Here is a 24,210-nt window from a genome sequence, read left to right on the forward strand (position 1 = left end):
CAAATACTCTAGGTACACCCCTGGCCCCCCAGTCACTTTGTATTGCATGCTATAATTGTGTTTGGAGTCTACTCTAATTATTGTGCAAATTGTGAACATCCTGATCAGGGTTTACTACCCCACACAATTTGATGTAATCTGCAAATAGACATTTTGATTAAAGAGATAACAACCCAGTATTCATCCTTTAGGGAGCAGTGGCGTTGGCGGGGGGGGGCAGAAGCTGTGCCCCCCCATTGAAACAGCATCTTTTTTTTTTTTTTTTTTTGCGCAGCCGTGATTGACACGGCGGAGAGAGTCGTCACTCAACCGTTAGGCGCCTCTCACTGTCCTCCGCGAGGCCTCTGTACTGGTCGCGGTCCCGGCATTTCATGCTGAGTGCCAGAATATGACGTCATATTCCGGCGTACAGCAGTGAAGCAGCGCACATCGCGGCAGAGCAGAGAGACAGAGGGGGGAGAGGGTAGATAGTGAGACGGGGTAGATAGGGAGAAGGGGGGGGAGAGGGTAGATAGTGAGACGGGGTAGATAGAGAGAAGGGAGGGGAGAGGGGGGGTAGATAGAGAGAAGGGAGGGAGAGGGGGGTAGATAGAGAGAAGGGAGGGAGAGGGGGGTAGATAGGGAGAAGGGAGGGTAGCAAGAATATTGAAATAAAGAGTCAGAATGAGTGAGAGAATAAATGAATGTGTGGATGAATTGTGTGAATGAGTGCAAATTAATTTGTGAGAATGCATTAATGAATATGTATAAATAATTTGTGTGAAAGAGTGAAAGAATAAATGATTGTGTGAATTAAAGTGAATAAGTGAGTGACTGTAAAAGTGTTTGTGTGAATCATAGGTGTATAATTGATTTGTCAGAAAGGCAAAGATGGCACAAGCAGGGTGTTTAAGCACTGGGGACCATGATGGCATAGGCAGGGTGTTTATGGAACAAAGATGACACAGGCAGGGCGTTTATGGGAGAAAGATGGCGTCAGCTCGTCTGTTTGGGGACAATGTTTACTCATGCTGGGCTGTTTGGGAATAAAGATGGCACGTCCTGTGTGTGTAATTTGACCCAAAAGGTTTCTCTGACAATCTTTTCATCATACACCAATGCGGATTTAAGCTAATAACTTTTTAAAGATTTTTTAAATTAGTCTATGGGTGTCTAAAATGCCAACCACTACTATTGTTAGTATACACAAGAGTAAAATAAATTATTCAGTATAATGGTTATTTTTCATATCTTCTCTAACACGTTCAACCATCTGTATTTTACATCAATGTATTGGAACATATATTTCAGGTTAGATCTACCATTGATAGACTGGTCAGCATTCAAACTGTGCTTTCCACTCCAATCCCTCCACTGGATCCCTAAACCGTCTAGAAGTGAACTTCTGACCCTGACCAACAGCACCCTGCTATAATTTTGATCTTATATCCTAACATATATTATAATCTCCCTCTTCATTCTTGTGTATCTCTTTTACTGTTAACACATTTTACATTATTTTACATATTTATCCAGGATTTTACCCGTGCTGTACCTATTCTCTAGAATTTTCTACCCAATTCTGTTATATTTTCTCCTAGGATAGGGTGTATCCAAAGGCTCCACCCTTTTGCCTTGTCATGTCCTGTTGCACACGGAGAAGCGGATGAAGTAGGAGAAATGAAGAAATAAGATCAAGAAGACGCAAGAAGCGCACTTCCCAAATGTGGACTTTTAACCCCTAACACCAGACAAACCCATGCATGGGTGGTATCACTGTATTCGGGAGATGTTGCCGAACACACATTGGGGTGTTTGATAGTGATGTATACCTGGAGCTATAAATTCATACCCGAGGCACAAAAAATACCAAAAAATTACTACCACAAACTTTGGCAAATGCTGGTGGTAGAATCTCATGCATGGAAAGGGTTAAATACTATCATTTGAAATACCTTGGAGTCTCTTTTTCAAAAATATATACTTTGATGGGGTAAATTGCATTGGCCCCCAAAAAAAAACCAAAAAAAAAAATGCTACGTGTACTTATTGCCCAATAACTTGCAGAAAAAAAGCAAAAACAAAACAAAAACAAAAAAAACCCATAAAAAACATTCGGTGTTTCTAAACTCAGGATAAATATTAGAATCTATTCAGTAGGTTTTTTTTATTAGCTTTTTTGGATGAGTAAAAGATTTTTTTTTTTTATTTTATCATATATATATATATTTTTTTATATAGGAAATTAGATAATATGATCAGAAATGGTATCTGAAGAAAGTCCTTCTTTTCCTGAAAAAAAAAATATATAACTTGTGTGAGTAAACGAAATGAGTGAGGAGAAAATTACATTTAACACTTTTGCGGTGCTCGTGTTTAGAACTGCCTTGGTCCAAAGGGTACAAAATGTAAAATAACAGCCTGGTCTTTAAGGGGTTAAAATTGCAATGTCTGAATGGTCAGGTGGAACAAGGTGAAACCACCACCACCACAATGGATATAGCAAAAGCTGAGCAGATTTTTAAAAACTCTCATGCTTTAAATATTCAGCCTCTCTCACTCAAAAACCAGGAAAAGAAACTGATTGAGGTTGTAAAGAACAAGTCAATAAATGAAACAATTCATAGAAATATATTTGATATTTTATTTACAGATTCATTCCTGACATCTTTGCCAAAAAAGGATAAATCATTTGAAGTTCTGTTTCTGTTTTTTACAGCAAATCATCAGACAACATAAACAAAATATGAGTGGCACAGCTTCTTTGGAAGGAGAATTCACATAGATGTATTGTTTTACTTTAAATAAAAGAAAATACAATTAAACAAATCACAGATCTTTTTTTCAGTCTCTCTTGCTCTAAAGAACTGTACAAGGCAGCTGTAGTATATTCACAAAAGCCCCAGAATGTAATTTTACTCCTGAAAGTAGTTAAAAAATACATTATCTCCATTGAAGGCTTCATTTGCACATCTTCCCATTGCACATATTACAATATGAAATAAGGAGCGAATCACACCAAAAATTTAATTGAGGGAGGAAACATAAGTAAACTGCCATCAAAATTCAGTTTAACAGACACTAACATATCTGCAGATTTAACTCACCAATCACATTTTATTTTCAGGTCAGTAGTTGCTGGAATTGTTATGAACAATAATTATCATACACAAAAAATGTGGGCTTTAAAAAAAATAAAAAAAAAAAAAAGTGTTAATGGGACCTAGGAAAAAAGAGGTTATAGTCTGCCTCTCTGTAAATATAATACTACGTATTCACAGTTCTGTTTTATTTTTCTTTGGCCAACATCCTCAATTATGCAATAAGGCACTGCAGCAGGACTGTGGTGGAAACTGTTTTCCCTTTAAGTGCAACTAATAAAAACAAATTTGGAGTGGAATTCAGGTTTAGGAATTGTCAAAGTCTGTGTGTTATTTCTGAGAAAAGAATGTTATTGAACCTGTGTGTTTACATATTTACAATAAACATCAATTTTGTTTTTGATGGTTTATGCAAGAACAGCCATTGTCTTTAAAGATACAACAGGAAATGATATGTCTAAGTTTATTCAGTACTGGTGATGCTCCTGTTTTTAAACTTAACATGCTTCTATTTAGAATTACCATAGCTCATCTCTAAGACAGTCAGAGTGGTTGGTTGCATTAATACTAAAATTATATAGTGAGATATGGTTACTAATTAGACCCTGTACATGAACGCACACCACATGAGGGTAACACATAGCCAGAAATAGCCATTACTCAAAAGTAGTAGTCAGAAGATCAGTTTGGCACCTAGATCAGTATTAAAGGCATGTGACTATATTGTATTGCATGGCAGGGCATGACATTTGTTATACACTACAAGAGTAAGTTATCAGATTCTGGAAACACTATGTTGATATTTGGGATAGAATAAAGTCTATACAAGGACACCAGCCAATGGTCAGTACCCATTACTATAATAAGGAGTTCAAACCTAAACACACATAAGAGAAGAGGAGTATTGTACTTGTAAGAATACATTACTTTTTTAATGGTAAAGGTGGTTAACGTGTATTTAGAAATGGAAAAGATCCATTGTTAATTGTTTGTGAGATGAAACAGGCTACCAAGTACTTCCTGTCTATGTTAAGCACAGAGTAGTACATTGTTTTTGTTACACACGATTTTATCAGATCCCCTACTAACACATAGACCAATAGTAAAATAATAAACAAAAAGTAACACAGGAAGTTAAAAAGAAATGATCACCTTCTTTAGAGGAGAATTATGAAAGGGGCTGCATAAGCACCGGCACATGCAGAGGGGTTATATGCAGTGTTGTTAATGAGCTACAACATGATTTTTGATGTAAGTAGTGAGACAATGAGATCTATTCCCCATTCATTGTCATAGGCATGTTACATACATTCATGCACATCCCAGGAGTACAGGCTTATGTACCAGAACATGCTGGTTTAACACAATTAAGCTGGAATAACCAATATAATTTTACCACACACATCAATGTAATTGAAGATTTGATTCCACAGAGCTAACAATTTGCTATTAATATTTAATCCTTGTAGCAAAACACAACCATATCTTCTAAAATGTCATGTGTAAGCTGAAGGTACACAGAACAAGTCAGGTGAGAAGGCTATGCTTATGACACATTTACACAAGAAAGCATCACCAGTATGAAGAGTTTTTATTCCTTGCAGACATTTCTGTTCCTACCATAACAATGGCAAACTGTGTCCTGCAATTTAATTAAGTGCTATCTGTGCCTGTAAAAAAAGGATTTGTGGAACTTGGTGAAGTTCAATTTAACAAAGGTGCAAAGCCCTGCCGAATGGAAACCACATTTTTGAGTTACAGCTTTGTTTTGAAAAGAAATGCTGGGAATGTTAGTGTTCCTTTTAAGTTAAAAACAGCAGCAGGTAAGGATGCCCCCATTTATTTAAACCCCCCAAAATATTGTAATAATGGTATCACTGCATTGCATATGTTCTACCCTTTAACTTCCAGTACATATATTGAAATAGTAAAAAGCGGGCGTGGGGTAAGGGAGACACATCGTCGTCATATTTAGAAATGCTTTTAGTAAAATGGGAAAAAAATTGATTCTGAAAGACCAAACACAAACTTGAGTATTTGAAACATTAGTATGTGGAAGCACGGCAGTGACGGTGGGTGTAACCTCTAGGATTGGTGGCAGCGTTAATTCATATGCAAAATAATTATATTTCACTCAGTTTTCCTTATTAAGGCCAAGCGAATAGGCAGAATGTATGCAGTATCCCGATTGCTTAGAAAATAACTGAAAGCAGTGGCCCTCCCTTATTCAAACGCACATGGATTTATAACCATGCCACAAAACCTCTCAACAAATAAGTTTGCATAGGAAATAAATACATGACCAGTTTCCTACGAGTATACTTGTGTAAGGCACAGAGCATTGAACATGGACATGTCCATAAGGAGCACTAGCAAACTTTGCCTGGTCATGTTTAATTCCCTGGATTTTTGCTTTTTAAAAAAATTTATATTACATATATATTTTCTCTTTCTTTACAAAAATTCAATGCTGTATTTGGGAAACCATATTATTATTATTTTACTTTTGCAACAGTTTCTCTATTATTGGCATTAATAAGTCTGTTATCATAGTCTTGTTTCTTCCAGTTGTTCTGCTGTTGAGGCCTATCATTAAAACAATCCACAAAGTGATCTGTCTGTAGATTCTTCCAGAAGACTTCACCACTCTGCTGGCTTAGTAAAGAAATGTTTAAAGACCTTGAGGTGTTTGACCTTTCCAATAACACATTGCACATTTTTTATGATAAGCCCAATAGGCATTCTTTACTTCTGAGGTCTCCTTTGTAAGTCCGTCAGACATGGATGTTCAGCAGGGGTCGATTCTAAACAAATCCTTTTGACCCACTTTAGTTTCCTTTCATGTGCCCAATCACAGAATATCCATGGCCTTTCAAAGTGCGAAAATGTTCAGAGGGCCTGGATATGCCCTCCAGCCCCATCTAAAATCATACTTGTTTCCAGTCGCAGCCAATGTAAACCCTGTCTAGTGTAGTGTACCAGTTCATTCATAGTGCTGTTCAGAGCGAGGGGACAAACCACTGCACTGAGATCTGTAAAGAACTCTGAGATAAAAAGGTATATATAGCATTAAGAAATGTTGTTACCCAAGAATACAAAAACTTGTCTCGAACTTACATCCCACATATGGAGCTTTAACTACACTACATCTGGGACAGTGATAATCTACATAAATTGCTTAAGAGAGCAGTTTACATACCGGTTCTCAAGTCATAAACAAATCTCAAGCCTTTGATGCAGCATCATTAAGGATATTTAAGAAGATTAAAAAGGAAAAGGTCCAACAAAGTAATTGAATTTGTAGTGATATAAATGATCAGGATAATGCACCATTCATTAGTTTTTAATATTCTATCCAAATTCTCTCTGAAATTGCTAAACAAATGTATTTGTTAATATGTTTAAATACATGGCAGTTTGTGTTAAAACAATAGCATGCCAACTACCACTGGATTTTAAATGTTCTTATCCAGAGTTATCAAGGATCCTGAAGACATGATACTACTCAAAAACATAAAAATAAAAAGTAGTTGATTCATTCTGGCAAAAGCATAACTGCTGAAATATGTTGGTTTTACTAGGAAGTCTTACCTTTATTTTTCTTTGACAGCAAATCAGCCTGCTCCCAGATATCAAAAGCATACAGGAAATATGAGGTGATATTGACATATGATGATGCTATTTGATGAATCATTTGGGGGATGGTAACTGAAGAGTTTTGACTTCCGCTATTGCTAGCAATGGATCCTGGCTGAGATCCTCCAGAACTTGCGGGAGAGGGTGTTGGGGACAGAGGGGAAGGTGTACCAGACATTCTAATAAAAATAAAAATGTAAAATTGAATTGTTTTATGATACCAATAAAAGCTACTAAAATAAGACTGGAAGTACTCCTACTCAAAATAACCAAAGAAGCCTGTTCAGCATTAGCAATGCATTGCAGTGTGTGTGTGTATATATATATATATATATATATATATATATATATATATATATATATATATATATATATATATATATTTCTATACCAGCATGACTGTACCCTGCACAAAACAAGGTCCGTAACATCCCCATGCCTTTGGGAAGAACTGGAATGAATATTGTGGCTTGATGATGTCTATAATTGTATATTGTAATCATAACTTTTAACCACTCCTTTTAAAAGGGCCCCAAAAACGTATTTTAAAAAATATATATATTTTTTTGTTTAAAATATGATGCCACAATCATCCTTAAGTTTTTGTACCAATGTATTAAATCTCAGTAGATTCTGAAGGTATATCTTATTAAAAAAATAACACACAAACTACTAGTCCACAAGCCAATCTGAATGGGACAGTTTTCTGAGCCTACATGATGGAGTTTAATTATAGAAATTGACACAAATGTTACTGTTCTTCTAGATCCAGCTCTTTTATTACATTTTTACCACATTTACAACTTGAATGTTGAACTTACCTCACAACACATGGAGAAGGTGCCTGTGCAGCTCGACAGGAACTCTACGGCAAAAGATTTATAATTACAATAGGAATAGTTTTATTATTATTTTATATGTTGGGTCAGCCATGTTGTAAAATGAAAACTCTTCGAACTAGTTATTTAAAGTAAGCGGCAGATCTTTGAGGCAGATCTGTTTATCCCTGACATCACTGTTTTATGTCTTACACCGCAAATCCTAAAAGGCCAGTTCATTTCATGCATTATATTCCCTGGCTAAGAGGGCACTTTTGTGTCCTTTAAGGCTTACCTTGAAATGTTCTCCAAGAGTGCGTGAATACTTTACTGCAGTTTCTTTCTTGTACCGAAACATGGCCATATAGAGAAGGGACTGGCAACGCATACTATAAGAAAGAAAAAAGAAAAATGATAAAAATATCAAACATACTACTTCACATATAGCAGGGGCTGGAAAATACTTACCATAAAATAGCAAATGCTTGTTCATATAGAGGTGCTGAACTGTCTGCAAAGTTCTTCAGTTTCATTATAAATCTATAGAGAAATTAAAAAAAAAAAAATAAAAAAAAAAAATTATACACATACTCATTTAGATCGACTTTTTAATTCTCAAACCACAACAGCCCCATAACTTAACATTGGTGAAGATGCTAATTCTGTTAGAATGGTACTAGTTTTATGAACAATATGAATACATTTATAGCATTAATAAGTATAAGTGAGGGAGAGGGAATGGTGAGGTGTGTGTGTGTGTGTGTGTGGTTACACACAGCGGAGAAGGGTAAAACCCACAGCTCTTCTACTCACTTAATGAGATCAATGGTCTCTGCAAACATGGTGTAGGCAGATTTTGGGGCTTGTACGTCTGACTCCATTGAAATCCCACACTCTATGAAAAACATTGCAGCATCCAAGTAGTTGAAGGCCTTCCCAATCTTGTCTGACTATATTGATGCAAAAAGGGGAGAATAAAAAAATATTTTCTGACATTTCTTAGCTTTTTAAATATGGATAAATTGGAGCAATCATTTATTCTACCAACAAAACATTAACACAACTGAAGGAAACCAATGTCACATTTAAACATTTACACCTTTTATTGTAAAACATAGAATTAAAATGGATTTCAGATTTTTTTTGTCAATGGTCTACACAAAAGATCAAAAATGTCAGTAAATAAGTAAATCAGTAAATTAAAAAAAATCCTTAAAAATCCAAAAAGTCTTTATTACAAACCACAAAAACTCTCCTACAACCCAATTTCTTTATAAATATGTGGTTTAATGTACAAAATGCCATCTCATCACCACTGCAATCAATGGAATGGTCTTTTTATTTTTAAATATAGTTGAAGTATAATGGCACATTTATATATCTGTTTCTAAAATGTGCCAAAAGTATCAGTGTATAAACAAAAAATAAAGCAGTTGCAAAACAATTTCTTGAAGACGTATAATACTTGTATCCCAAAAACCACAAACATCCGCTGGCGCATTGTCAAATGTAGTCAAATGTAGTATAAAATTGGAAGGAATACGTCACTCCTGCTGTCCACCAAAACTGGGTGACTGGGCAAGGAAGGTATTAGAGAGGAAAGAGCTAGAGAGATCCACCGGTGATATTGAAAAAAATACACTTCAAAGCTGGCCAGAAGAACGGGTGAGAAGAAAGCTTTTACTGAAAGCAAGCCATGTCAAGGCATATGGGAGATACATCAAACATATGGAAACAATTAGCTATAGCATTATTTGGATGAGCATGTTAATACCTGCTAATTAATCATCTGAATACAAATGAGTTTATCCCTTAACTAGGGAATCGTTTGACAAATGTAATTTTTATTGGCACCCTGCTTAAATGGCTTTTCAGATTAGTATAATAACCGTGGATGGAAATGGAAATCTAATATTTGTGGGATTTAAAATTAAGCCCATTAATGTAAGGTGATGTGCAATAAGTATTTATCGCTTATGGAAATAATGATGAATATTTAATCCCTTGGGAGAGATGTCCTGTAGAGGATTTAATTGTGGCTGTACAGGCCAGGTACAATTTGGCACAATCAGTTTCCGCATTATGACATAGTAAAGTCACTTTTCCCGTTTGAAGAAGGGAGGGAAAAAAAAATAGTTAAGGGGTAAATAAACAAACAAACAAACATGCTTACCATAGCATCTGCTTTGTGCTTTAACTTCTTGGCCTCCTTCATATAATGCTCTGGTGAGTGTAACCTAATGCAAGGGGAGGGGGAAGAAAAAAACACCAAAAAAACCCCCAAAAAAACACATTATAAAAAATATCCTATAGCTGCAGAAAAAAAAACTGGAAATATTAGGCAGGTTTGTGAATATTCAGATAATAATAATACAAACATACTTTTCTTCAAACTTGAGTTGAGGTCTTGTTAGCTTGGCATTACCATTTGGCAAAGAAGGCACTGGGAAAGGATTTGCGTTATTTTCTGTAGAACCCTGCAAATTTTTATAAAGAATTAAGTTGGTATGTATTAGGATTAGTAATAAGGGATGTAAATATATATACACCCGAGCTTGCAATGCACAACCAACACAGAAAATAAACAAATTCTGTGAGTTGTTTCAGTAAAGTAAGACTTAACAAAATAAAAAAAAAAACAAAAAAAAAAAACACACTGTGACAATGCTTGGAGCAAGATAGGAATAAACGTGAAGAAATATCTTTAGTCAAGTATTTGTATTTATTAATTTACCTTCAGTTTAAGAACAAAAAAAAAAAGGATTACCCTCTACCATTCCTATTATAAAAAAGTTATTCTACGAGAAACACCATACAAGGCCACTAAGCCCCACACCATTTCCTCATGCTGACTTCCCATCACTTCAGGCTGGTATATCGGCACAAAAGGATCACAGCAGAGGTCTTTGTTAAACCAGATGCAGGGAGAATATGATGACAGCATGTGAACGTATGCTTCCAATGCCTGTACCTGCGTGCACTTCTTTGCCATCCCTCCCATAAGTACCTGGGCAATACTGAAAATTCATCATCTTACGCCATGGACATGCTAACCAACTAAAAGGCATCCCTCAGCATTGTTTGACACCGCTTATCATATTAGATAGAAGGAATCCATGGGCATATGCCTTTACTTGCTTTGCAATATATCAGGATTTGTGTCTGTTATGTCTGAGCCCATCATATACAAACCACCCAAAAAACTGTTCTTCCACCTTTATTCACCGCTGTTTCCTTCTCTATGAGGCTTAGTTTCATACTAATTTTGCATATTACATCAAATCATACATTCAAACTATTATAAATGCAAACATTCTTTCAAATAAATACATACATACATACATACATACATATATATATATATATATATATATATACATATATATATATATATATATATATATATATATATATATATATATATACATACATACATACATACATACATACATACACACACATACATACATACATACACACACACAAATGCACCAACCGGCATAACAGGTACTAGATCAAGTTAAGAGCGACATCTCGTTATTCTGGTTGCCAGGATTTGCAAACATACCTTGCAGTTCTTTACATGTTTGGACTCTTTTTCTTCAACCTTCCTGTGCTTGGAAGAGGAAGGATCTTTATGATTACTTTTGCCTATACTTGTCGTGGACTGCTGGCTGCATGTGCTGCTTTCACTAGGTCTCCTCTTATGTGCCACCTTTTCAGCTTTCTTCAATATGTGCTGCGCTGGGGACATCTGCTTTGGCTGCAGATGCTCTTTGTGAATGCTCTCCGAAGAGATTTTAGGCACCCTGTTAAAAAAAATGGCCTTTTACTACTTATATTACACAAGGTGGGGGGGGTGGGGATGAAAAAAGGGAAACATGAGATGGAATTTCACTTGCAATCTGTGTCAAAACCACAAAGAATGATGGGACTTTCTGGGGCTAGTTTTTAAAAGAAGAAAACCTGCAAGTGTAAATATCACTGTTGCTGATAAAAATGATAAATTGATAGTTATATTTGTGCATCTAAATAGCTCCTCTAATAGCTTAGAGGAGAGTAGTTTAGTATTGGAAAACGTCTGTAAATGTCAAATTTAATAATGCAGAACAGATATGAAGCATTTTTTGTGATACAGGTGTAACTGTCTACCGTTATGAAGCTTTGACAAAAACACACAATTTAAGAATAAATATCTGATCATCTGCTACACACTTTGTGGAGAATTCCTTGTGGCTAGACGATGATTTTTTTCCTGCATCCATCTTTATTTTCTTTTGTGCTTCATTTTTTTCCCGGTCTTCTGCCTGCTAAAATGGAAGCATCAGTTAAATTAATTAACCTATATCATCATACTTCATTTGCTAAACAAAGCAGGTTAGTAACTAAATTCAGCATCAGAAAAACAATTCTAATATTGTTCTATGCTCAGACCTTTAACATCAATAATTATTTAAGCAAGTAAAATTTGGACTGCTGGCTGCATGTGCTGCTGTCATTAGGTCTCCTCTTATGCCACCTTCTCCGCTTTCGTCATTATTTGTTGTGTCGGGGACACTTTTTAAAGAATTTTTGGCAATAACACTAAGTTGTTATGCAACACATAAGAAGGCACTGATATGTTGTTGCAATAAAATACTAACAATAAAAAAAAAGATTCTTTAATGTTTGTGTTTTATATGAAACGAGGAGAAATAACAAAAAGGAAACAAGGAAATGTCTGCTATGGTTTATTTGCTTAACATACTAAAGAGTGTAATAGCACATACTCCTTGACATATGGTGTTCAAAAACATCTGGGTGTGTAACTTTGGTCAATTGTCTATTGGAAGACATGACAACTTAATTAAGATGGAAATCAGAAATTAGGTGGTCTTTAAAGAAAGGATAAATCTCTAGGGTAAAATGAAAGAAAGGAAAGAAATATGCAACATATGGTATGAATGTGGGGGAACTTATGTATACATAAAACAAAAATCTAGTTTGCTTGCTTTTCCTGATACCTTAATCAGCCCCTAGTCTTTTCTTAGATTCAGGATCTTTTATGCCAATCCCATGCACAAAATTCCCTCACTGTTTTAGTCTGTACCACTTATGGTGGGAAGCATTTACTTGAATCTACCACGCTCTCAGTAAAGTAAAACCTACTTACATTACATTTAAGCCTCTGACCCTCTAGGTTTAGATTCTGACCTCCACAATTGAAATAAACTTCCCTCACTTTATGTATTTTATAAGTTTATATTACATCTCCTCTTTCTCTTCTTTACTCCTAGCATGTATGTTGCTGGATAATTCATATGAAAAACATACATACGTATTTCAAATAATTTTTGTTTTACCTTTCTCTTGCTGTGCTCTTTGCTATGATTTTGCCCGGTTTTCTTCTCTGACCCCTCTTTCTTCCTACTGTGAGATTCTTGCCTCATCTCTTTATGACCTTTCGGCTGGCTTAGTTTCCCATGTGCCCCAGGGACCCTGAGCAGCATTGACAAGTCTATTTTCACAATCAAATTTTGAGGCCTGTGGATGTTCCGTGATGGTGGTGGCAGCAATCTGTTGTCTCCAATTGGTAATAACACTTTGTCCCTGTGGAAGTCTTCACGCACAACAACTGCTGGGTGACGAATACTAGTCCTATGGTTAGCTTTGCTTTGTCTTTTCTCCTTGGAGCTAGGGGAAGGTTCTTGTATGTAATAATCAGTGTGTTTTTTGTCTGTTTGAAAGTTTGAACACTTCTTGCTGCTACTATGAGAGCTTTTGTGTTTCTTCTCAATGGTATGTACAATGCTGGCTTTTGGCTCCTTAAAATCATTTGATTTGGGTTTCCCTTTCGTTTTCACAGTTGGCTTTTCTTTGGAAGGCTGGTCTCTGGGCCGGTATGGGGCGGGTTCACTTTCCACAGTAAGACCAGTATGACCTGTCTTTGGCTCTTCCTGGTGAAAGGCTTTTGTGGGTTTTCTGGGTTGCTTAATGCCAACAGTCTGTCTTGGGATAACTGCTTCCCTTGATGCCAAGGAATTTGGGTGGGCCATCTCGTTCTGAATTTCTTCTTGAGAAGCCCATGTGGCCTTTTTTGGATGAGGCTCAATAGTCTTTGGAGAGTCATGAGGTGGGGGGGAAAGACTTTCTTGTCCTTTGTTATCCAGCCATTGGCTTTGTGGTTCATGGTCATCATTGCCATGGTTTTCAGTTGATGCTGGTGTCTTCAGCCAGTTTTGTAACTGCCATATATTAGTTGGGGGATCAGGCTGAAACAAAACAAGAGTGAGACAGCCATCATTATACAGATAAATAAAATATAGATTAATATAGCATCACTCAAGAATAATAACAGATGATAATTATACTCTCAAGGATAACACTTTAGACATTTTAGTTTTAAAAATGTTTTAATGATTATTTGGGTAAAACAAACTACCTGAAAATGCAAAAAAAAAAAAAAAAAAGTGCAATTGATGAAAAAAGAACACTAGACCAAATAAGGTTCTATTCAGGTTTAATCCATGGTTGTTTATACCATACAAGCAAAACCAGGCAAATGTTTAACTTTAATCATTTTACATTATACCACGTGTTTTCAGAGTACCAGCAGATTCCATGGCACTACTACAATAGGGGAAAGTGAAAATTAACACTAAATCCAGCAATATACACAATCCACAATAACATTAAGACATAGTAGGACTACCAACTGTCTCACGTTTTCCACGAGAATCATGTTTCAGAGGTAATGTTATTTCTTGAGAACAGAATTACCTATTTTACTATGATGAGTTGATGAAGAGGATCATAAACAGAAAACAAAGACTGTTAAGATCAGCATCTCGCATGACTCAAAAATTAGAACAAACTAGTAGTAGAGTATAGCCTTCCAAGGCTTAAACTCGTCAGAGGTTATATTAGAGATATAAGAAATTAAAAAGTGTTAGTAAAGAGTTGCCAACTAGTATTAGAACTAAGTACCCTAGACGTTGCCTAACACTTGTGTACCATCTATGGATAAAAAACTCACAGAAATATAAAAAATATGCCTTGAGATTAAACCTCCAGCTATTGGACACTATCATACTCAAATATACACCAAATACAACTGTGTTGTCGTGTGGGATATGCCCTGATGGCCTAGATACACATGTGAAAAGGCTACAGAGGGACCTGTTAGACTTGTAAGAGTGCACAGCAATATCAAAAAGGCCACCATTCATGGCCTCCTTTGCATTTCCTTAAATAAGATTATCAAAATGAAAACTGTGCATCACTGAGCAATGCATTATAAACAATGCTGTATGTTTGTCTCTCTGCGGCTATTGAGTAAGGGGACGACAACTCTGAATAGAACAGGATCAGCACACAGTACATGTGAGCGGCATTACAATAATCCCATGTAAAATCTGTGACTTGTATATTTTTGTTTGTAAATTTTTGTTTTAGTATATATCAATCCTGTTTGGGTTTGCTTAAAAACTACCTAACAGTTTGTCAGTTGCATGAGAGGTCATACAAATTCTGCATCTATACCCCAAATTCTGTTTGTAGTACCTCTGGAGAAGCAGGTCTTAATGGCACTTTTACTTCACTGTCGCTGGAGCTGCCTTCGCTGTCCGAGTCTGAGGAGCTGTCTGATTCACCGCTGTCCGAGTTCACACTACTGGAATGTGCAGAAACCACACTGCCAGCCTGAGATTGCAGTATGCTAAAGCAAGCAGGATAAAGTTTCAGTCAACAATTATCAATAACAAGGTAGTAAAGCAATAGAAAACGCAAAAGCCGTTTCCTTCTATGTTTACACTGAACAGTAAATAGACAACCTGTTACAAGAATTTAAACTCTACACTCTATAGCACATTTATTAGACAATGATTTTAGGAAACATGATGCAATAAGATATCATAAAATGCCAAAACAAGTGCTGGCGACTTCTAGTGCCAGACGACACATATTTTGGTGCCATATCTTGCCACACAAAGGGAAACACACACCCAAGTTTTTATTACTAACATCAGACTAAACATAGAAGGATATTTATTTTTTACATTTTTATGCAATATTTCTGGAAGCAGAAAGCAAGAGAATTGTAACTTTTTTCCAACCCAAATAAAGGGACAGTTAAAAACAAACAAAAAAAAACACGTTTCTTAAACTTCATTTAATTCAGGTTTAAAAATGTTTCAGGGAAGCTGGGTAATATGGCAGAACTAGCATATGTAGCTTCATGTACCTTTACCTCACAACACTTATCAACTCAACAATATCACTTATTAAAACTGCACATGTTGTGCCTTTTATTTTTCAGTAAATATAGGGTAAGTGTTTTCGATTGATGCTCAACTTAAAATTAAGATTCTATTTTACCTGCATTATGAATTACTTTACATAAGTTACCTCTCCTCACCCCTACCACCAAAGGATGCCAGAGCAGGGGAGGAAAATTATTTACCCACACCCACAATATGTGTGCTTTATACCTCTAGGGCTCCATATGCTTAGTTTCAATTGAAAAATGTATGTTAACTGCACCGTGCATCTAATTTTTCTATATGATTTTGGCAAGCAGTCCTGATACTGAGTAGAGTATATTGACTGTGGCTCATTTCCATAACTAGAAGCCTCCCAAGTAAGCAGACCTGAAGGTCTTTCCCTTCAGGTCAATGCTGCAGACATGGAATAGGCAGAGCCAAGCTGGGGTAGCAGGGATGCCTGCAGAGAGAGCTGTGTAAAGTGCAGGAGTCCTCATAACCATCTGGGATACACAGAGTCAACAAAGTTAAATTCAGCACCAAGTATTTTACAGACAATACTTCACAATGTTGCTAGCTCAGAATCAGGTTAAACAAATCTGACATTTCATAGAATTACAAACTTACCTTGATGAGGCAGAAGACGATGGCGGCTTTTCAGAGACCTGCATGATACAAAAATAAATAAATACAGGATGATGAGATAAAATCTTTAGTGATGTCCAATGCATCACTACACCAACCAGGCCATAATAGACTGGTAAAGAAGCTCTTGACTCAAGATGAAGGCACCTACAACAAGGATGCAAAGTTTATGGTTTTCCAAGAAAAAAGAAAGTTCTATAAAGTCAACATTAAAAAAAAACTAAAAAAAACAATACCTCTTCCTCATCACTGTCGTCACTTTCACTGATATGGAGGTCATCTTCCAGATTGCTGAGAATGAGAAAACATTTTAGAAACTTATCCCATCCACTCTCCCTCTCTAATCTCACTCGAATACATAACAAAGAGAATAACACAGAGAAAGACAATATCTACCTTCATTAAGAGTAAACTAAAGACATATAATATACATACAATTAACGAAGATCCTAAACATAGGTACATTATTTAAACATAACCCAAAACTCAATACCAAAGGTAGCGCTATATGCAGAAAAAAAAGTATTAACCATAAAGTAACAAATAGTGTAGAGTGGAAGGCACACATGCATTCAAGCATAAAACAGTTTCAAAATAACAATATACATAGCTATTTTACAAATACGTTTGTATGTTGGCTGTATTACACAGATTGAAGGGGAAGATCAGAAATGTCAGAAGAAAAGATTCATTTTTATAGATAATAACTGCAGTCTTCAGCACAATAAAACAGAAACCGCTTACTGGATACCTGAGGTTAGCTACTGCCAAAACCATCCCTGTATTTTATTTTATTTTTTAAATAAACTCTAATGAAAACAAATCATAAAGCATTTTTCTTCTTCAGCAATTACTGATGTACAATGGGGTAGACTGTGCAGCGAAGGTACTCCGTTTTAGGATTATGTCAGGACAACTGCTAACTCCTTAGAGAACCAGTACTTTCCTGAGCTTATAATAGTTCTCTGCCAATAGCATGTGTATGTTATTAAAACAAGCTCCACAATAAATGTATGAATACTAAGTTATGCCAGCACACTACTTAATCAGAGGTAGGCAAGGAAAGGCTTTACGGTGGAGATAGTAGCACATATGCCATGCGTCAATTGTTTTTCAGAAAGCCTACCACACGTTGCCAACCCTACATATTTTGATAAAAAAAAAAAAGAAAAGAGCTCTACGCACAGCTCATGACCACAACAATACACATAAAGGGTACAATCTTTTCAGGTAGAAACAAAATACTTTGCTAAGTTACAGTTTTGGTCAGTTAGCTAGAAAATAATGGCTAAACTGCGACCCCATCATCGCTTCAAAAGCAAACATCTGCTTGGCTACTGTAATGACTATATTACCGGACTTATTGTACCTCCCCTCATCAGTTATCGCTAGAATATACAATATCAGTGTCTGGTGGTCTGCTCTACTTCAGAGGCTGTACTAAGGGCAATTGCCTTCTCAGCATATTTAATTTAAAAAAAAAATAAAAAAAATAAAAAAAAAAAAGCACATTGAGGATCATCAGCTATAGATACCAGTAATTAACAGTCTGGGAATAGGGCCAATAATGCTACCTGTGGTAAGCATTTTGCAACATTACAACAGCTGAATTTAGAACCCGCCATGCGTTTGCAGCACCTGACTATTACTGGAACATATCTCTTGTTACATAAGGGACATTCAATCAGGACTGGCATGGAAGAACGCACTTTGTGTCACCCTGATAGACAAGGCATGACACACTACATAATGTTTCAGCAATACTTTACAGAATGGAGCTACTACGTTGGGCCAGTAGAGCATATCAGAATTTTGGGACAGTGTGTGAGCCCACTGGAAACCAGTTGGGTGTCAGAAATCCTATGCATTAGAAAAGGATTACTAACCCCACCCAAGCTTCAGGAACAGTAAACTGCATGCGTAGATGAGGAGGTGTGGTCCGTGCGTGCGAAACCGCATCTTACTGAACAAAAAAGTTGTTTGACTGGATTGACGGCAAATCAGGGTATCTTATTAAAAGCCTAACCAAAGCCAGAGATGTGTATAGGAAAGCTTGGGACAGGAGTTTGCTGCAAGAAAAACTGTACTGCATTTGCATTATAAACATTTGGAAATATCCCCAAAGCCCAGGTAAAGCAGTTTTGTCAATTGCAAAGATTTCACCCCATCATAACTTAAAAGTACATTAGTATATAAGTATGTAAAGTAAAATAAAAGGGAAAAAAAAAACCTTTAAACTTAAAATAACTTTAAAAAAGGAGTTATCGTACCATCTTCAGTTACATTGTCCTGTCCTCCTGTCCCAATATTTTATCTAAGCAGTGGTTACAATATTGTTTGTGTTTCAGATGAACACAAGGTAGCAAAGAAACATTTCAGCAGATACATTTTAGTCCCTTGGTGTGTATGGAGAGGGAGAGAGGGAGAGAGAGGGAGAGAGGGAGAGAGAGGGAGAGAGGGAGAGAGAGGGAGAGAGAGTGTGTGTGTGTGTGTGTGTGTGTGTGTGTTTAGGAACTTTGAATTGAGTACATTTTGAGAAATGATAGTATGATTTGGGTGTTTGATAGAAGTTGCCTATAAAATGGCTGCAAAAAAAAAAAAAAGAAAAAGAAAAGCTGCTTTTCATGTGATCATTATTAAGGCTCTAGTCCTAGCATGTTGTATTTACTATTATTTTAAAACCCCAGCTCCAGGCATATGTCATGTTTCAAAATTCAAAACATGTAAATGAATATATTTTCAGTGCATTTTCCATTTACTCTATGTACGATATATAATGAGCACAGCTGTGAAAATGAGGATTTTTAGATTTTCTTCTCCGATACTAAATGATAGCATTAGGGTATAGACAGACATTTTAAAAAGAAAGCCTTACTTGTCATGAAAAAAAAACAAAAAAAAAACGTGTGCGGGTGCAATTAATGAGAAGGGTTGGGGTTGGAGAGAATATAGGCAAAAATGGTGCTAAAAAGCCTTTTTCCTTAAGGAGTTCATCTAGAATGTTGGCCAATCGCTCAAGTGAACGAAATGGCCGTGCTCCTCCTAGTCTTCTGAATTTAAACACTTTTCTAAGTCAAAGCAGCATTAGCAACATAACTTCGAGTACTTTTTGGAAGCCCAATTCCTTCCAAAAAATATTTTAATCAATGAACATTTTACCATGTTCACATTTTTGGGTAGAGACATTTAAACGGTTTTTTTTTTAGGTCATGAAAACTCCAGGGGAAAAAAGTAAATTAACAGATCTGCTACAGGTTATTTGCTTAGCATCCTAGACACTGGAATTAATGTTTTATCTAAGCGGAACAGCTCCAGGGGTGCATTGAGCGCATGGTATCCAGGAGCCTAATAATTGAGGCACCCAGTGGGGTCACGTAACATGCATAAGTTACCATGTACTAGTAGAGGCAGCTGCTTGCACCGCCAGTGTGAGACGCAGTGAAGACAGGCCTCCATGCAATGAGAGAGTGATGGGGGAGGAAGGAGTTGTGCGAGCTGCAGCGATGATGGAAAAGGGAGAGAGCGTGAGAGCGCGTGCGTAAATGTATGTTAGAGTGTGTTGTTGTAGGGTGTTGACGCGTGAGTCTGTGTTACTGTAAGGGGGTGAAGTCTATGCGTCAGTGAGTCTATGTGTAGAGTTTTAGAGTGAGTTTGCATGTTAGTATGTGGATGTGTTTTAGTTACATGAGGATAAGGGTGCTACTGGGGCTGAAGCAAAACTGCATCCAGACGTCACTAAGCCTAGGCTCACCCCTGAACAACACCTTTATTGTATCTCGTGTAACTATATAATGCGAACACTCATGTAACTAGTGGCATCAGCATCTACATCAGAATCTATAGCACCTTCTATAAAACTATTGTATAGGACCACAAAGGAGGTGGGACAAGATTTCTCTCATTTGGTTGAGATTGTTAAAATTTAATTTCATTGGTGGAACCTAGAAAACTTAGCTGTTATATCATGTTCCAAACCATCTTTTAATTGCAATGGTTTCATTACCTTGATGAGGATAAATTACAGTGTCGATTATTCAAAAGTAAGCCATACAACAAATGCCAAATAAATTCAAAACGTGGAAACAGAGGTAAAAACAAAACAAACAAAAACACAGATCCACTTACGATGTTCCCTCCTGTGGACTTGGCAACACCTTTGAAGAGGTGTCATACTGCTCTGTAATAAAAAAATTTAAATTAGGATGTTCTCCCCATAAGAATAACACTATCTGCATATTTCAAGAGCTTATGAACTTGTACCAACACATCAGACACTATGTAGTCCTAGTTTAAAACCTAAACCGCTGTCATTCTGAACTGCCATCAAAAAACATTAGTTATTAGGGGTGCTACAGTCAGAGTCTGATTTAAACATAATGGATCGGGGCAGGGTCTTTTACCACGGGACATAACAGACACAAACCATGCTACTAATGCCACCTCCTGCTGGACTCCAGGATATGAGGTCATATCCCAGCACCCTGCAACATGAGGTGGTACACAGGTCACAAGGTAGAAAGAGTGAGTTGAGGGGTCTGAGCCGACCGCTTCAGACTACATTGGTTTTTGAAGGTGCTCAATTAACTGCTTCAAGAAGCCGTCCCTTTTGCCCAGTATTAGCGACACCTCTGGTTACAGTCACCTTCAAGGAATAGGTTTCAGGATCTGACTGCAACACACAGGTTTTTAATATCTAAAATTCAACGCAGGTCTTTTTTCTTATTTTATTATGGAGATGTTTTAGAACCGTTTCACACATTATTTACGTTAATAAAGGTTTTGGGTCCCTTACAATAATTAAGACTTACAATTATTAATTCTAGTAAGACTATTAATAAAGACTAATAAATAATGGTAGAAACAGAAATAACACACTTTCAAAATACAATTGCAGTTCATAGGAGTTGCGATCATTAACAGATTGCATGTATTTCCTGTCCAGGTTTTGGTATTTGAATTATCTTGTTTTATACTCAAATACAAGAAACATACAGAAAATGCCACTACATCAGGAAAAACAGGCAGACTAGATGGCGCTCACGGCGCTCACCTGCCGTAAAATTGTATATTTCTATACATTTATAAACATATTTACAACAGTAAGAGTGGCCAGAGTGAATAGTTATACATTATAGAAGGTAGAATATACCTTATAAGTACATTATACACACACAAGTGATTTATACATTCACATTATACCTATATACACACTCACAAACACACATACATTTTCACCCCATAGGTTATTTAGGGAAAGCAACACAATTTACACCAGGCCATGGGTATTCTTAAACAACTAAGTTTATCACTCACTCTGGTTCACTTTGACAGATGGGACTTGCTGACTTTCCTGAGGTGAGGTAGGAAAAATGTGGTAAAGGTTTAAAAAGGAAAAAAAAAGAAAGAAAGAAAAGTTTTCATTAGTGAAATGGAGTACATTTCTTAGGAAGCAAGATACAGGCCTGAGTAATACCATGTAGACTACCTAATCCAACAACTCTATATTTAAAATATTGTGCAAGTGATTACTGCTGCCCTTAGACATGGGGGAAATTTAGCGATATATATATATATATATATATATATATATATATATATATATATATATTACATACACACACTCCGATCAGCCGTAACATTATGACCACATGCCTAATATTGTGTAGGTCGCCAAAACAGCCCTGACACCTTCTCCACTAGACCTCTGAAGGCATGCTGTGGTATCTGGCACCAAGACATTAGCACCAGATTCTGTAAGTTCTGTAAGTCGTAAGGTAGAGCCTCCATGGATCGGACTTGTTTGTCTAGCACAGATACTCAATTAGATTGAGATCTGAGGAATTTGGAGGCCAAGTAAACACCTTAAACTCATTGTTGTGTTCCTCAAACCATTCCTGAACCATTTTTGCTTTGTGGTAGGGTGCACTATCCTGTTGAAAGAGGCCAATGCCATCAGGGACTACTGCATCCATGAAAGGGTGTACATGGTCTGCACCAACGCTTAGGAAGGTGATACGTGTCAAACGAACATCCACATGAACGGCAGGACCCAAGTTTTCCCAGCAGAAGATTGCCCAAAGTATCACACTGCCTCCACCGGCTTGTCTTTTTCCCCATAGTTCATCCTTGTGCCATGTGTTCTCCAGGTAAGCAACCCACAACTACCCTGTCATCCAAGTGATAAGATAATGTGATTCAGGCCACCTTCTTCCATTGCTCTGTGGCCCAGTTCTTATGCTCGCTTGCCCATTGTAGGCGCTTTTGGCAGTGGACAGGGGTCAGTATAAGCAACATGACTGGCCTGGGGCTACGCAGCTCCATACGCATCAAACTGCGATGCACTGTGTGTTCTGACACCTTTCTATCAGAACCTGCATTAACTTTTTCAGCAATCTGGGCTACAGAAGCTTGTCTGTTGGATTTGACCACACGGGCCAACCTTCACACCCCACATGCATCGATGAGTCTGGGCCACCGATTTTCCTTCCTTGCCCCACTTTTGCCCATGTCAAAGTTGCGCAGATCCTTACACTTGCCCATTTTGGCTGCTACTAATTGAGGACGAAATGTTCACTTGCATAATATATCCCACCCACTGACAAGATTATTAGTGCTATTCACTTCCCCTGTCAGTGGTCATAATGTTATGGCTGATCGGTTTGTATATCTATTTCAGATTATAGCTAGATTGGGTTTTTAGATGCAAATTTCACTTAATTATGTTTGTGAGCAGCAGGTAATTTTATAGAGGATGTCATTCAAAAACATTGTTATTTAAATATTCACTCAATTTTTCAATAGTCTATTCACAAAGGTTTTTAGTAGACCAAGAGAGCTTACTCAACAGCTCTATCTCCTCCTCTAGTTACTCAGTCAACATTCTATTCTGTTGCGTTTCAGTTTTCTTGTCAATTTGTTGACTGATATGCAGCAATCAAATTTAGCAGCCTATTTGCTTTATTCGGCCTGCACCTGAGGAGTCCAGCTGAATTTGTTAAATTAGAGCCATTTTGTTTCCTACTGCCAACAAAACGGTCATACAGATTCAACTTTCTGTGAATAGACAAGTTCTCAATGCAAACTGGAAGTATATTTGAACGGACTTCAGATATGCTTAGCAATTATGGAAGTTACTCAATTTAAGCCAATTCAGATGAGAATTGTCTAAAGGTTTCCCTTTCAGGGCCTAAAAAACGAAGGGGTAGGCATCAAGCTAACAGGAGCATTATTCCAGTCAAGACAAAGAAGATCTGTGAAATGCAGCTAGTGCTTGGTCTAATTTTGAGGATCACATCACCCTAAGTGCCATTAACTAGGGAAATTAACCAAAAAACAGGTAAGCTGGATAAAAAACTATAAGGCCTTGGGAGAATAAGGAGCTGGGGAAAGAGTGTGAAATGCACGTGCAATGGATGGAGAGGGAGACATACATGTGTAGCTAGGGAGACCATTGAAGAAAAAAACCCCCACACAATTCAAAGAAGCATTTGCACTTTAGATTTATTGCACTAACCTTTGCAGGAAAGGGAAATTTAGTTGGCTCAGCAGTGCTGGGTGTATGGATAGCTGTTAATGGCGGGGGCCATGAATGGGTCATTTCCTAAAATATAAATAGCAAGTAAATGTGTGGCTCTGGATATGTACTTTACGTATTTAAATTGACCATCTATAAAGAAACATTGTTAAAATGATCAACTGCACAAATTAATAATTTTCTATAAAACAATCACACTATGTAATCAAAAAGGTGTAGAAAGTCATAGTAATCTTTTCTAGAAATCTAGTTCAATT

General features: G+C 36.8%; 1 protein-coding gene across 1 annotated transcript in view; it reads right to left on the reverse strand.

Annotated features, from left to right (window-relative positions):
- Positions 1 to 5,969: 5,969 nt before the first annotated feature.
- LOC149286963 (AF4/FMR2 family member 1-like) overlaps positions 5,970 to 24,210 on the reverse strand; it is a 54,037-nt gene continuing 35,796 nt past the window's right edge. Inside the window, exons 4-17 of the mRNA XM_089493577.1 lie at positions 23,933 to 24,019; positions 21,733 to 21,769; positions 20,545 to 20,596; positions 16,656 to 16,710; positions 16,402 to 16,439; positions 11,103 to 11,343; positions 9,917 to 10,011; positions 9,708 to 9,771; positions 8,348 to 8,484; positions 8,003 to 8,074; positions 7,830 to 7,923; positions 7,538 to 7,581; positions 6,672 to 6,895; positions 5,970 to 6,124 (exon numbers count right to left, since the gene is read on the reverse strand). Coding sequence (XP_089349703.1) covers positions 5,970 to 6,124; positions 6,672 to 6,895; positions 7,538 to 7,581; positions 7,830 to 7,923; positions 8,003 to 8,074; positions 8,348 to 8,484; positions 9,708 to 9,771; positions 9,917 to 10,011; positions 11,103 to 11,343; positions 16,402 to 16,439; positions 16,656 to 16,710; positions 20,545 to 20,596; positions 21,733 to 21,769; positions 23,933 to 24,019 — 1,395 coding nt within the window. The remainder of the gene's footprint in view (positions 6,125 to 6,671; positions 6,896 to 7,537; positions 7,582 to 7,829; positions 7,924 to 8,002; positions 8,075 to 8,347; positions 8,485 to 9,707; positions 9,772 to 9,916; positions 10,012 to 11,102; positions 11,344 to 16,401; positions 16,440 to 16,655; positions 16,711 to 20,544; positions 20,597 to 21,732; positions 21,770 to 23,932; positions 24,020 to 24,210) is intronic.

The sequence above is a fragment of the Sceloporus occidentalis genome, unplaced genomic scaffold, assembly GCF_023333645.1.
Source record: "Sceloporus occidentalis isolate IW3139 unplaced genomic scaffold, rSceOcc1.0.p SCAF_65, whole genome shotgun sequence".
Lineage (NCBI taxonomy): Eukaryota > Metazoa > Chordata > Lepidosauria > Squamata > Phrynosomatidae > Sceloporus > Sceloporus occidentalis.